This window comes from Mauremys mutica, chromosome 12, assembly GCF_020497125.1.
Source record: "Mauremys mutica isolate MM-2020 ecotype Southern chromosome 12, ASM2049712v1, whole genome shotgun sequence".
Lineage (NCBI taxonomy): Eukaryota > Metazoa > Chordata > Testudines > Geoemydidae > Mauremys > Mauremys mutica.
In genome coordinates this window covers 82,772,998-82,786,444 of record NC_059083.1, presented here as the reverse complement: position 1 = coordinate 82,786,444, position 13,447 = coordinate 82,772,998, and the positions used below count along the sequence as shown (strand labels likewise).

The 13,447-nt window shown below is 48.7% G+C and overlaps 1 protein-coding gene across 11 annotated transcripts in view; it reads right to left on the bottom strand.

The window, feature by feature from the left end:
- Positions 1-13,447, bottom strand: part of LRRC45 (leucine rich repeat containing 45) — a 34,116-nt gene that overhangs the window by 19,980 nt on the left and 689 nt on the right. For 2 of the 11 annotated variants that reach the window (XM_044982321.1, XR_006572788.1), the window contains exons 1-10: positions 13,270-13,403; positions 12,649-12,825; positions 9,675-9,999; positions 7,552-7,613; positions 5,691-5,761; positions 5,248-5,426; positions 3,796-3,924; positions 3,104-3,216; positions 2,452-2,510; positions 1,710-1,787 (exon numbers count right to left, since the gene is read on the bottom strand). In XM_044982321.1, coding sequence (XP_044838256.1) covers positions 1,710-1,787; positions 2,452-2,510; positions 3,104-3,216; positions 3,796-3,924; positions 5,248-5,426; positions 5,691-5,761; positions 7,552-7,613; positions 9,675-9,906 — 923 coding nt within the window. In that variant the 5' untranslated portion in view covers positions 9,907-9,999; positions 12,649-12,825; positions 13,270-13,403. Of the gene's footprint in view, positions 1-1,709; positions 1,788-2,451; positions 2,511-3,103; positions 3,217-3,795; positions 3,925-5,247; positions 5,427-5,690; positions 5,762-7,551; positions 7,614-9,674; positions 10,000-10,192; positions 10,244-10,625; positions 10,644-11,313; positions 11,447-12,648; positions 12,826-13,269; positions 13,404-13,447 lie in introns of those variants that run through there. The other 9 variants (XM_044982325.1, XM_044982322.1, XM_044982329.1 and 6 more) reach the window with 9 other exon arrangements.

Sequence of the window (13,447 nt, the reverse complement as noted above, 5' to 3'; positions counted from 1 at the left end):
ACAGCAACATAGGAAGAGCCAGAGGATCAGCTTGGGGTCCTCCCAGCTCCATCTCTTGCCTCAGACAATGGTCAGTACCAGCTGCTTCAGAAGAAGGTGCAAGAAACTCTGGAATTTGCAGTTACAGAATAATTTGCTCATTGGGGCAGTTCCTTCCTACCCCTCATCAGTTAGTGGTTAGCTCAGATCTTGAAGCACAAGGACTTGTATCCCCTAATGTATCTGTATCACATCTAATGTTACTGTGGGTGCTCTCATTATCAAGAGATATTGGATCCTTTTTGGAATCCTACTACGCTCCTGGCTGTAATGAAAACTTGTGGCAAGAAATTGAGCAGACTAATTTTACATTGCATAACAAATATTTTTTATCAGTTATAAATTTGTTGCCTTTCAATTTTGCTCTTGTAAAAAAGGCTGAATAGAAGCATCTGATTGTGATCGCTGAGTTGTTTACAGGACACTTACAGAACTTTTCCTTCAGTTGTTACAGTTAATTTTTACACCAATAAGGGGCCTGAGTAGCTCCACTTATTCCTTCAATGTCCTGCCCCTTATATTGCATTTCTCAACAGTGAATTTAATGTGCCCACTCACCTAGGTATTGGGTCCCTCTTCACTGTCTGTGAGAATCACACCTCACCACACCCCTGCTCTGCTGGCAGAAGTCTGTAGTATAGCACTGGCCTTAAACACACACAGCAAATGGGCCAACTCGCTCCCGCTCTGCAAAGAGAGGCTGCTTGTCCCCAACCCCTGGATAGCCAAGCCCATGTCCTCTCCTCCATACCAGCCCTACACAGCCCATCTCTTGCCTTCTGTCGGCTCTGCATGGTCTAGCTTCCCATCTACTTAACCACTCTCCAGTGATACCAGGTCTTGCAGCTCATTTCTCAGCTTCTCCCACAAATGCACAGAATGCCCCTATTGCATCAATCTGTCAGGCCCCAAGCCGCCCTCCCTCAAAACCCCGTACAACATCCACTTCCACAGGGATCAAGGCTAATGGGAAATTGCCAATTGACAGCAGTGAGGCAGGTGGCCAGTGGGGATCACGGACATGATTGTTGGATTCTCCCATCACTTTGACAACTGAGAGTTCAGCTGACATTGACTTAAGTTTTGGGCTTATTTGTTTTTATGGCTTCTCACGTGGGAAGCAAGTCCGGTCCCTGATCTGCAAATGTAGTTGCATGCCTTGCAAGTGTAGTCGTGGTTGGGCGGAGGGTTTCAGGCATTGGCCTTAGGATGTGATCTCTTCTCCTGCAGAGACCTCACACACCACTCCTCAAAAGTGGACACAGCCTCACAGCACAGACCTCTCCATCTAGGTCTGTCCAGTGCAACAAGTTCCCAGGTGCCCTGGAAACTGACATAATTAGTGTCCATTTATCTCTCCAGTCTGCAAATTGCTGGGAGCCCATCCCCACAATGGGCTGCCTTGTCACTGTCCCCCTCAACCTACTCCTAAGCCCACCTGCTTGTCTGTTATTTCTTCTAGCATGCAAGCTCTTTGGGGCAGTCACTGTGTTTACTACATTTGTGCAGCACCCAGTACAATGGGCCCTGATCCTGACTGGGACCTCTAGGTGCTAACAAAATACTGACTGAAATATTGAGCCAGCTACTCCCTCCTCTCTCCACAGCTCTGATCAGTACAGCCTACTTCTCAGACAATGGCATGACTGGGCAGAGTCTTTCCTCCATACTTGGCTTTTAATGAATTCATGACAGACTGCCGCTCATTCAGGGCTTCCTGTAACTGGCCAACTCGTACTGCTGATGTCCTGAATTGGGAAAAGAAAAACATTAACCACCCCAAATGAAGACTTCCATCTCATAGACTCATAGACTTTAAGGTCAGAAGGGACCATTATGATCATCTAGTCTGACCTCCTGCACAATGCAGGCCACAGAATCCCACCCATCCACTTCTATAACAACCCCCTAGCCTATGTCTGAGTTATCGAAGTCCCCAAATTGTGGTTTGAAGACCTCAAGCTGCAGAGAATCCTCCAGAAAGTGACTCATGCCCCATGCTGCAGAGGAAGGCGAAAAACCTCCAGGGCCTCTGCCAATCTGCCCTGGAGGAAAATTCCTTCCCGACCCCAAATATGGCGATCAGTTAAACCCTGAGCATGTGGGCAAGACTCACCAGCCAGCACCCAGGAAAGAATTCTCTGTAGTAACTCAGATCCCAACCCATCTAACATCCCATCACAGACCACTGGGCATACTTACCTGCTGATAATCAAAGATCAATTGCCAAATTAATTGCCAAAATTAGGCTATCCCATCATACCATCCCCTCCATAAATTTATCAAGCTCAGTCTTAAAGCCAGATATGTCTTTTGCCCCCACTACTCCCCTTGGAAGGCTGTTCCAGAACTTCACTCTGAGAACCCAATCTTTCCCCCCTATGCAAGGAGGGAGCCAAGAGATTCACTGACCTGCTGCTCCTGGTTATTTTTTCTCTCTGTTTATCAATAGTATCCATCAAATCCAGGAACTGAGAATGAGACAAACACCAGTGACACTGTGAACTGCAGGAGTTTGTGGCATAGACCTGCCTCTTCCTACCCTTCCTTTGGGGCCGCATGGGGAGCAACACCAGCTGATCTCCTGGAAGAAGCCAAACTGGTGATCTGATGGGTGTCACGACTCAGCTTGACTATGGTCATTGACCAAAGCTAGTGTTCTGTCTCAGAGACTTTGTACCAAAGGGAGGGAGAGGATGTGGAAATCACATGTATTAACTTCATAAACTGGAAAGTACTGAACTGTCCCAGTAAGAGAAAGAACAGGATGAATGAAAATGAAACCACTGAAATCCTTTGGCTCACAGAGTCAAGTGTTTCAGCCTGGGGATGTTTCCAATGCAACATTCCTGCTGGTGGATCTGCTCCCAAGGGCAACCTAGCCTCAATCTGCTGTATAATGCTGTGTGCCTACTGCAAGTACGAACGCAGCATGTCAGCATGTGCAAGGGGCTCCTTGGGCCAGGACTCCTGGTACTGTGCTACTTTACAAAGACAATTCACAGGAAAGCCAGCGTTCATGGCTGCCCCAGTCAAGCTGCTGAAGCATTAGTAGGCCACTCACCTGCTTAGCCTTCTCCTCCTTCAGACTAAACACCTCCTTACTGAGTACGCGTGTCCGGCTGTGGTTCTCAGCAAGAATGGTCTGGCGATCCTGGTTGTGATCCATGGCTTGTTCTGACACAGAGACATATTTCCATAACAATAGAGCAGAGAGCGGTTCTACAGCAGGATGATACCCAGACCCCTGTGGCCTCCCCATGGACCCCTTTTAGGGAGACTGTTCCCACAATATGGATGCAATGGATAGAGTGAAGGAAGTGTTGTTTTAAAGAAATAGCTTCCAAAACCCACAACAGCAATGCAGTTCAGTGCGGGCTGCTTTTGGCAACTTCCAAACTGTACCACAGCCACTACGGGACAATACAAAGCCCCACTGAAGGGGAGTCCTTCCCTGTTTACATGACACTCCAAGATTGCACTCAATCAAACCCAACCATCTCTTCCCTAGCTAGTCTCTGCAGGGAGAAACTGGGAAAATTCCAGCATCTCTCGCCTTAGCACAGTACAGCTCCCTGCAGTACCTGAGTTCAGCACAACTCCTCCCTTACCAGCCGACAGGGCCCTAAATGGCTCCTGTCAGGGAGTGGGAGACATGGGGCTCCTCTGAGATAGCAGCAGCCCCATCACCATCCATGTCCCTGTGGTGAGAAAAAGAATGCACACGGTCTTGCCCACACAACATTGGCCACATACCCACAGCCTTCAGGATGTCACTCGGGACGTTGTTCCCAGCCAGCTCCAGTCTCCTCAAGGTCTTGTTGCTGTGCAGACAGCTCAGTAACGCTCGGCCCCCCAGGAGCCCAATGTTATTCCAACGCAAATCTAGAGGGGCAACAAACCATCACCCTGGCAACAGCACCATCAGGCCATATTGAATATATTCCTCACACAATGGCACTCCTGCACAGTGGGTCAGCTCCCCCCAGGAGCCTCAGCATAAACCATCAGTGGGTGCAGTTCACCATCTGAGAGTGATGGAATGAGAAAGTGACGGAGAGTGCAAACTTATAGCAAATGCAGCTTCATCTACCCTCTCAGCATCCTGCAGAAGGACCTGCAATAAACGCTGCACATACTGCAAAGTCTGCGCAAGGAACCATTCCAGCCAGGTAGGCCTGCAGGATGTTCCCATCACGTCATTATTCAACAAACCCAACTTCCTTAGAGAGGCTGCCCAGCCCAGAAGCTTGCTTCTAGTCTGAAAGAAAATAAACTCCCTGCAAGGAGACAGCACAGCAGCAACCTCTGCCCAGTTAGGGAGGGGAAGGGAAATTCTATCAAGGTTTCTATTTGGGGCAGCAGGGCATCTGTACAAAGAAACCTCTGGGCCTCGAATGAGATGCATGAGTCTCAAACCAACAGGACAGTCATAAGCTGGGGGAATTGCTCTTCTCATCAACCCAAAGGGTGGTGCTTCTGCACCAGATAGCCAGATTTAGACTCTGTGCTTCCGTTCCACAGTTTCTGGTTAGCCCCTGCTTATCTAAGTCATGAAATCTCTAGAGGCTGCCAGGGCTGCCACTGGCATAGAGTCTCTGAGCAGCTCTGGAGTGACTGGAAATGGGAAGGCAGTGCCACAGGCAGTGTTCCCTCTAATTTTTCCCATGCATGTGTGGAATGAATTACACATCACTTCCATATTGGTGCACATAACAAAATTCATGCGGTGAGGCTGAGTGGCTCGGAGTGTGGGAGGTGGATTCTGGGCTAGAGCAGAGAACTGAGGTGTGGGGGAGGTGAGGGCTCGGGCTCGGGGGCAGGGATGAGAGGTTTGGGGTGCATGCTGCCCGGGGGCTACAGCGGGAAGAGAGGACTCCCCCAGCAGCACCTGCGCTGTGGGGGAGAGGCTCCTCTCCCCTGGCCACAGCAGGTCCATGCTGGGGCTGGGTTGGGGCCAGGGGAGGGGCACCTCTCCCAGGCCGCGGCAAGTCCAGGATAGGTGTGTGCTGGAGCCAGCGGGAAAAGACGCCTCTCCCCGGTGTGGTAGGTTCATGCTGCAAGATAGGCATCTCTCCCCGCTGCAGCCCCAAGCCCCTGCACAGGGCTTAATAGGCAGCTGCGCGAGACCACGCAGCTTGGAGGAAACTTAGGCCAAAGGTACCACCTGAGAGTGATAACATCCTGACGAAGGGGAGTTGCTCTTACCCAGCTCCTGTAGGCTGGAATTGCATTTCAGGGCCATGGCCAGCTCTCCTGCTCCCTGGTGGTTAATCTGGTTATTGCGCAGATCCAGCCACTGGAGGAAGCGGTTGGCTCCTAGTCCCTGGCAGAAGAGGGAAAAGCCCTCTTCCCACATGCCCAGGCTGTTCCACTCCAAGGTGAGGCTGAGAGGAAAGTTAAACAGGAGTTGCAGGTTAATCTACATCCCTAGGAACAAGGAACAGCAAGAGGCTGAAGGGGCTGCCTCAGCCTAGCTCCTGTGGGGACCCAATCACAGGCCCACCCTAGCCAACAAAGACCAAACTCCAAAGAAAAGGGAGCTCTCCAGTGTCCACCCCAGCTCTGGTCCAGCAGAGAAACCCCCGACCTTTGCACCCACTCACCCAGCACACAACGGACAGACGGATGGAAGTGACTTTACACCTCACCTTCTGATGGATTTGTTCTGCCTGAGGAGTTTCCCCAAAGCCTCAGCACCCAGAGCTCGCAGGTTATTCCCCTGAAACAAATACCACAGGTGAATGGCTTAAGGTGTCCCATTTCATCCCGCCTGATACACTGGGTGGTGCCAAGGTCGAGTTGTGGTTATGATTTATCACATGTAGATAACACTGGTCCCATGCACATTGCCCTCAAAACCTGGGCTCTCCAGCCCTCGTGTGGAAATGCGCAGCTTCTGCTGGTGACAGTGCCAAATAGAAACATGCTGCCTGGCCTCACTGTGCCAAGAAACACTTTCCACATGGAGGAGCCAAATATCTCCCACATGGAAACAGTAGTGTCATCATTTGCCTGTGATAAGAAGGGAGCCTCAGACTCTTGGCATCTGGTGGGCATTTTGACTTTTCACCAGGAAGGGCTCATCTGACAACAGAGTGAGGCATGATGGATGCGTCTGGGAACTAATTCAGAATGATATTATGTACTAGCAGAAGGCTGTCTTTATGGTTGTTATTATTATTATTTTTTAATAAATAAATCTTTTGTTACACTCTCCCCTGAGGATCTGTGGCAAGTGTGACCTACCCAGGGGCTCCAAATCCCACTGTTCTGCATACACACACCCCCATAACTTGAGCTTGGTTGTCAGTGTTGCAATGCATATTTTTAGGTAGTATTAAATCAGAACCCAGATTCTGCTTTACTAGTATTTTTAAACTTTGCTAGTATTTTTTTAAACACAATTTTGGGCTGTATACATAAAGGCAACATATGACAGACCCGGGGCAGATAGTCCTTTTCACATGCAATTCTGGTGTAATAATGTGTTCAGTTCTCCATACCATGTTAACAGAAAGATACTGATAAATTGGAGGGACTTCACAGAAGAGCAATTCAGATAACCAGGGGACTCCCTCATTGATGTTGAAACATTAAAAGACCTAAATATGTCTAGCTTGACCAAGCAGTAGCTAAGAGGGAGAGACACAGTAATAATTGCCCATGAGTAAGTAAAGATGGACTGATCTATATGAGAAAGTTGAACCAGTTGTAGGCAGTGTCTACACGATGAGCACCAGAGCTGTACTGCCATAGTGCACACACTTCCTACATTGATGGAAGGGTTTCTTCGTCAATGTAGTTAATCCACCTCCCAAGAAGCAGTTGCTAGGTCAACAGAAGAATTTGCATCTACACTGAGGATTAGGTCGATTTAACTACAGCACTGAGGGGTGTGAGAATTTCCACTCCCCTGAGCAACATATCCAGGTGATCTAAATGTTAAGTGTAGATCAGAGTGTAGTTAATGTGTGACTTTAAAGAGATTTAGTTAAACTGGTGCAAAAGGCTATGTGGACACACTTCAGATTAAAACAGATGTAATTCATTATAGCGTCAGTCAATTAGGAACAGTTTTAAACGAAACTGAACCAAGACATTATTAAACCAAAATAAGTGTGTCCACAGGAGTTTGCACCAGTTTAAATGAATCAGTTTAAAAAACAATTTTATATTAAAAGTATGTAGACAAGGCCTTAGCAACGGATAACTAGGAAAATCTTCCCGCCAGCAAGTTCTACCAAGCAGTGAAGCAGTCTCCCTAAGAGAAGGGCTGGGAGTCCCATCAAGTGAGGCAATTACAATGGACAGGACACCGCATTAGGAAGTGTGCGAAAGGGAACAATCCTGCACTGGTCCCTTCAGTTGGTGGCCTGCATGGGACCATCGGGTCTTTCCATCCCCAAGTCCCATGAGAGCTGCACCTCTGAAACCTCCTCAATTGCTTTCTCGGTGTTGAAGGCCAAGGCTTGTGCTCAGAGTTGCTCAAGTCAACTCAAATAAACTCACCTTCAAGTCCAAAGATTTTACTACAGTGTTGGAGCAAAGTCCATTCAGCAGATGTCTGACCCCTGTGAAAGAGAAAAGAAGGATATTTATATTTCACACAGGACTTCAACCCTCTCCTGGACCTGAACATGAGGTGTCAGTAAACACCTCTTCACCTTGACAGGCCCAATCAAGGAGAGGTAGCTACAGGGAGAAACTATTTCATTAGCAAGAAACTTTAGTGCTGCTGGAAAATGGCAACCTGACCTGGAGACCTCTCTGCACACAGACCAGCTAGAGCCTGGGTAGAGGCTTCTCACAAGCCCTGACACTATGATCACAGCCTTGGTCTGGAGAACCCTCTTCTAGCAGTGAGGGAGGACTTCAGACTCTATGGCTTATGCAGCCCTTGCTCTCTGCTGATAAGGTGGTTTGTGTGATGTAGACGCTTCTCCTCTAGGATCTGGACAGAGATTGCACACAACATTTGGCTGCTACTGACTTGGCCCACTCTGAAACTAGTGATCTGTTCATTCCCTCGGGGCACCTGGCATTGGCCACTGTCGGCAGGCAGGACACTGGGCTAGATGGACCTTTGGTCTGACCCAGTGTGGCCGTTCTTATGTATGTTCTTATGTAGAGGGTAAAGGCTCCAAGTCTCATTTCCAGTCCCCTGAGCCGCCAGAAAGTAAATTCAGCAACTGCAGCTGCCAATAATTCCTCTTGCTGCTATAGGGCTAACTTCCAGCTTGGGTAGATGTACACTTGCTAGCTTTGATCAAGCTATACTAAAAGTATTAGCAAAGCTGCAGCAGCACTGGTGGCAGCACAGGCTAGCTGCCTGAGTCCAGTCCTGTCAGAGAACTTAGGTATGAACTCAGGTGGCTAGTCCAAGCCGCTACCCATGCTGCCCCAATTATACTACTATTTTTAGCACACAAACTCCATCAAAACTACCTCATGTATGTCTACATGAGCTGGAAATTACACCACCAGATGCAGTGGAAACATGCCGTATGAGTGGAAATGTACAACAGACAAGTCCTCCCAGGCAGAGGGAATGTGCTTCCGGCATATGCAGCAGGGCACCAAGGGAAGCACCAAAGCACACAATCAGTTTCAAGCAACTCTGTGGCCTCATTAGTCCAGCAGAGCTAGAGTCACACCTCATGTTCTAACTGCAAACAGCTTCCTTCCAACTCCCCCTAGTCCTTCCTCTTACTAATGTGGGCTCCTGAAGATCTCTGATCACTGTACTGTTCTCTCTTATTTTTCTAAAGTAGCTGTGCTCTACAGGGACAATGCAGTGGCAGAAACCCTGTTTTAGACTGTTAAATGGTTGAGGCAGAGTATTCCCCGTGGTGAGTCTCCTTTCTGGAGATACCAGATTGAGACCAAGCCTGACTGTACAGATCTATATTTAAGACAGTTTTCCAATAAAGCCTTTGCCCAACAGCAACACCCATCAAAATTAAAAGCTCTGCATATGCATTCATACACCCTAGAAAGAGGGATTGGAGAGTAAAAATATTGTCCGTTTGAGATTTGAAAGTTTCATCCTAATTGTGTTCAGCATGTCCATCTAACCCTCACTAAGCATGCAAGCAGTGCAAGGAGTTTCTGGGGCTCAGATCTTTTATTCATGCTCACAAAATAGTTTGTATGTGGTCCCAGTAAGCGTTTCAGACCCAGGTCCTGAACAGAACGAGACCCACCACCCACCTTGGCATCACTGGTTGAAACATATGAAGGAGTTTTGCTTTTGTGATAAGATTAGTTAAATAAGAAAATATATCAGCTTTCAAAGCTCAAACAACTTGGTGAGGTAAAAAAGTAAAAAATGAAAACAGAATGGCTGGGTTCATTTGGGCTTAGATAATATTCTCTCTGAGACAGATTAATTTATAGAGTAAATGTAAGGCCAGGAGATTCAAACACACAAATTCCTATTAGCAAGAATCCTGGATCTAATTCCCTGTGCATGGGGCTGCAGTTTTGCTCATAAGCACGCTTTGAAGAGTGAATAAATGTAACTCCCTTAAGATTAAGAATTTGACTTTCAGCGTGAGCCTGACTCCCAGATCTCACAGTTCAGAGGCATAGCACACATGCAAGTGTCTCCCTGTGGGCAAAGAGAGTCCCACCTTCTTCATTCAGCATGCAGTCACTCAGCATGATCTCCGTAAACAGGATCTCATCCTGTAAAAGCTTCCCTAGGACTCTGCATGTATCCACAGAAAGGCTCTGGGTGGCAAAATCCAAGCGGCTTTGTCCTGGCCCCTCCCGGAGCTCATGTAGCTGCTGCAGGACTGTCTCCTGTGGCTGAGCACCACTTTCCTTACATAACTGGACATAGGCCCTTCGAAACTCTTCCATTGCCACAGCAGGTGCTAATGTCTCTCCTTTCCTGTCCTCTGCATGATGAAGGACCAAGCTGGCCTCAGAGAAGAGCAGGGAATGCAGGAAAACCTGGTGGACAGTAAAGGCTGTACTGTGAAAGGCAAGAAGCAATCTCTGGACTATAGTGCATGGTCCTAAGGATAAACAGGACCGATACAAATAGTGCTCAGAGCCACAGCCATCCCCACCCCATAAACACCCACTTGGAGCCCTGCAGGACACCAGTCCCAACTCCACTCTCTCAGGATAGGGAGAAACTCACTTCAGCCTCTTCTCATGTACCCGTTGACTGTTACAAGGATACAGCCCCCACCCCTTACAACAGCCACCCCCTACATCCTGTAACTAGGAAGAGTAGAGCATGCTGGGGATTGTAGTTCTGCTCTTTCCCCCTCCCTCTCCACCCCAGTAACCAGGGGAGGAGGGCATGCTGGGAGCTATAGTACAGAGCCAATTTAGAAATGCTACACGGTGCAGCCCCATCTCAGTAGAGATATTGTCTCCTGCAGCGCAGGCCCTACTGCTCCTCCCATAACATCAGTGTATGGCCAACCTCAAAAGATCAAAAATCATGACAGACTAAAAACATATCAAAAGATTTAAAAAAATATTTAACTCCCCACTACTCCTCTCCAGTGTGTAAATGAGAATTTCAAGTTGAAACGTCAATGTTTAATGCACACAAAAATGCTCACCTCTCCCTGGCTGCTCTGATTGAGAGGCCACTCGCCCTCTCTTCACCCCTAAGACCAGGTAACTCCCCTATCCCCATTGCCTCTTATTCTTGATTCTCCTCAGACTCATTTCCTACCTTCCCCCTACATTTCCCTTTTCAACTTCCCCCTCCTCTGCCCGCCCCCTCACATTTTCCTGCCCTCCTGCAGCAACCTCACCTTCAGACAGAAAGAATTCCCTGGCTGAGATGATTTAGTTGGGGATTGGTCCTGCTTTGAGAAGGGGGTTGGACTAGATGACCTCCTGAGCTCCCTTCCAACCCTGATATTCTATGATTCTATGAATCATTGTTATTTTAGAATATATTGTACGAGAACTATAAAATGGAGCTGAACAAAGACCACCCAAGAAAAACAGAGCACTCTCCCTATGGATCAGGTTTTCAAATTATTTTTCATTGAAGATTTATGTGAACTGCAACGAATGTCTTTACAACATCAACCACTTTGCTAATTGCTGGAAAACCATCACCCAAGCAGAGCTTTCTACATCTCCGTGTAGTTTTTATATTTTGATTCTTAAATATTATTTTTAAATAAGCAATTCATTCACATTCAAAGCATATAAACCATAATTTTAAATAATTCTTTCTTTGTATAATTTTAACTTCGGAAATGTGTTATCCAGTGATTACAATAAATTATTTACCTTTAAAATCCTATAATTGTCCAAATAGCTACAAATGATACATTTTTATTTTAATTACTCTTCCCTCTCACTGATTCAGGACTTCTCCTCTGCTGGGGACCCAGAAGCACTTCCCCCAACTATCTCTATCCCGCCTCCTGCTGCCTCAGGAAGTACAGCTGCTGGTCCCAAGTAAAGTACTCAAAGGGTGGAGAGAGGAGTCATCAGAACAGCTGTGTCTGGGGCAAAGGAGAAGACCACTGCCCCAGAAGTTCTGTTGCAGGCTCCAAGGCCTTGCTCGGGCCAGGTAGCAGCTGTTCCCCAGCTCCCCCCCTCTCACTACCCCAGGACCAATCCATAAAGAAAGGAAGGAAGGGCATGTCTGTGTCTTCTTTCACAACACTCTGTCTGTTTGTCCAGCCCTGAAAATCAAGGGAATGGAGGGGCTTCCTGCTCCATTAGTACAGTTCCTCCCGCTAGCACCACAATCCTGTGATTCACAATTAATTTGCAAGCGTTAGCAATAGTGTTACACCCATGTGGCAACCACAGCAATTGCTCATGTGGTGAAGCCCCAGCAAGAAAGAATTTATATATTAACAACTCTCTGACACGTGTTTTGGTCTTTGGCAGGAAGTTAGTTGCCCTCCCTGTGCAGCTATTCCAATTGCTCAGCTAAAAGCATAAAGAACCAGCACCAAGTGACCAGCAAGTGTTAAAGGAACCACAGCTTGGGAACTTCTGATGCTGAGCATCCATCAAGCCTGAAAATCTCACACAGGAGCAGAACAGCCCAAAACCCCAAAGCAAGGCAGATGCTTAGCAAAACCTCAAGAAAGATGAGCCCAACAAAGCCTATCACCACAGCACCACATATGCCCAACACCTACCTTCTGGACACTTCAGGACAGCTATTTCTCAGAAGCTAACTATCTGATATACAGATACACAGGGCTTGAACTGAGCCAACCTCTCCCAAGATGCCATCTTTACTCTGCAGATTATCAGCTTTTTTTTTTTAAATCTATCAATTCTGACTGAGTGTAAACTGATGCAGCAACATCTACCTCAGGCCTGGTCTACACATACAAATTTCATATAATTGTAACTATGTAAATTTGGTGTGTATGGGTGGGGTGGTGGGTCTTTACTGAAATAGTTAAATTAGTGAAATCCCTAGTGTGGATATAGTCTCAGTTATAAAAGACCTTATACTTTTATCATTTATTCCCCTTCCCATATGGGAATAAAGTACATTTTTATACTGCTATCAATGCACCCACACTAAGGGCATTGTAGCACTGTAACAACACTGGCATAATTAAAGCAGTGTAACTTGAGTGTGTGTAGACAAACCTCTGTTTGCAGAGAGCCTGAAACGATAGCTCTGAAATGAGTTAACTGTCCCTGTTCACCTCAGTGCTGCTGTCTCAGTTACCAGCCATGATGCTTCAAATACCAATGCTGTGGCCACTGCTCTTCGAGGCAGAAGAGAGGCTCATAAAGGCAGGTCCCTGAGCCACCAGGTGCCACCTGCGAGGAGAGAGCGGGAGACACTGTCTCTTGCGTTTGCCCCCGGTCAAGAAAACCAGCGGGGCACAAACGGACCGCGGTATCGCCGCCCACCCGGGGGAGGGGGAGGGGCAGCGCGGCCCGCGGGCGGTATCGCCGCCCACCCGGGGGAGGGGGAGGGGCAGCGCGGCCCGCGGGCGGTATCGCCGCCCACCCGGGAGACGGGAAGGGGCAGCGCGGCCCGCGGGCGGTATCGCCGCCCACCCGGGGGGGGGCAGCGCGGCCCGCGGGCGGTATCGCCGCCCACCCGGGAGACGGGAAGAGGCAGCGCGGCCCGCGGGCGGTATCGCCGCCCACCCGGGGGAGGGGCAGCGCGGCCCGCGGGCGGTATCGCCGCCCACCCGGGGGAGGGGGAGAGGAAGGGGGAGCCCGGCCCGCGCTCCCCGCACCGGGGCGGTTACCGACCTCGGGCTCTTTCGTGGTGTCGCGTGGGCGGGGCTAGGAGGCGCCCGCTGCCGGTTTCGGTCCCGCTAGAGGCGAGCTCGCACCGGCCTCCCCCCATTGGCCGCCCTCCCCGTTCCCGCCCCTGGGGCTCCGCCTGAACCCGGCTACACGCCCAGGGAGAGGAGGCAGCGCGAACTAC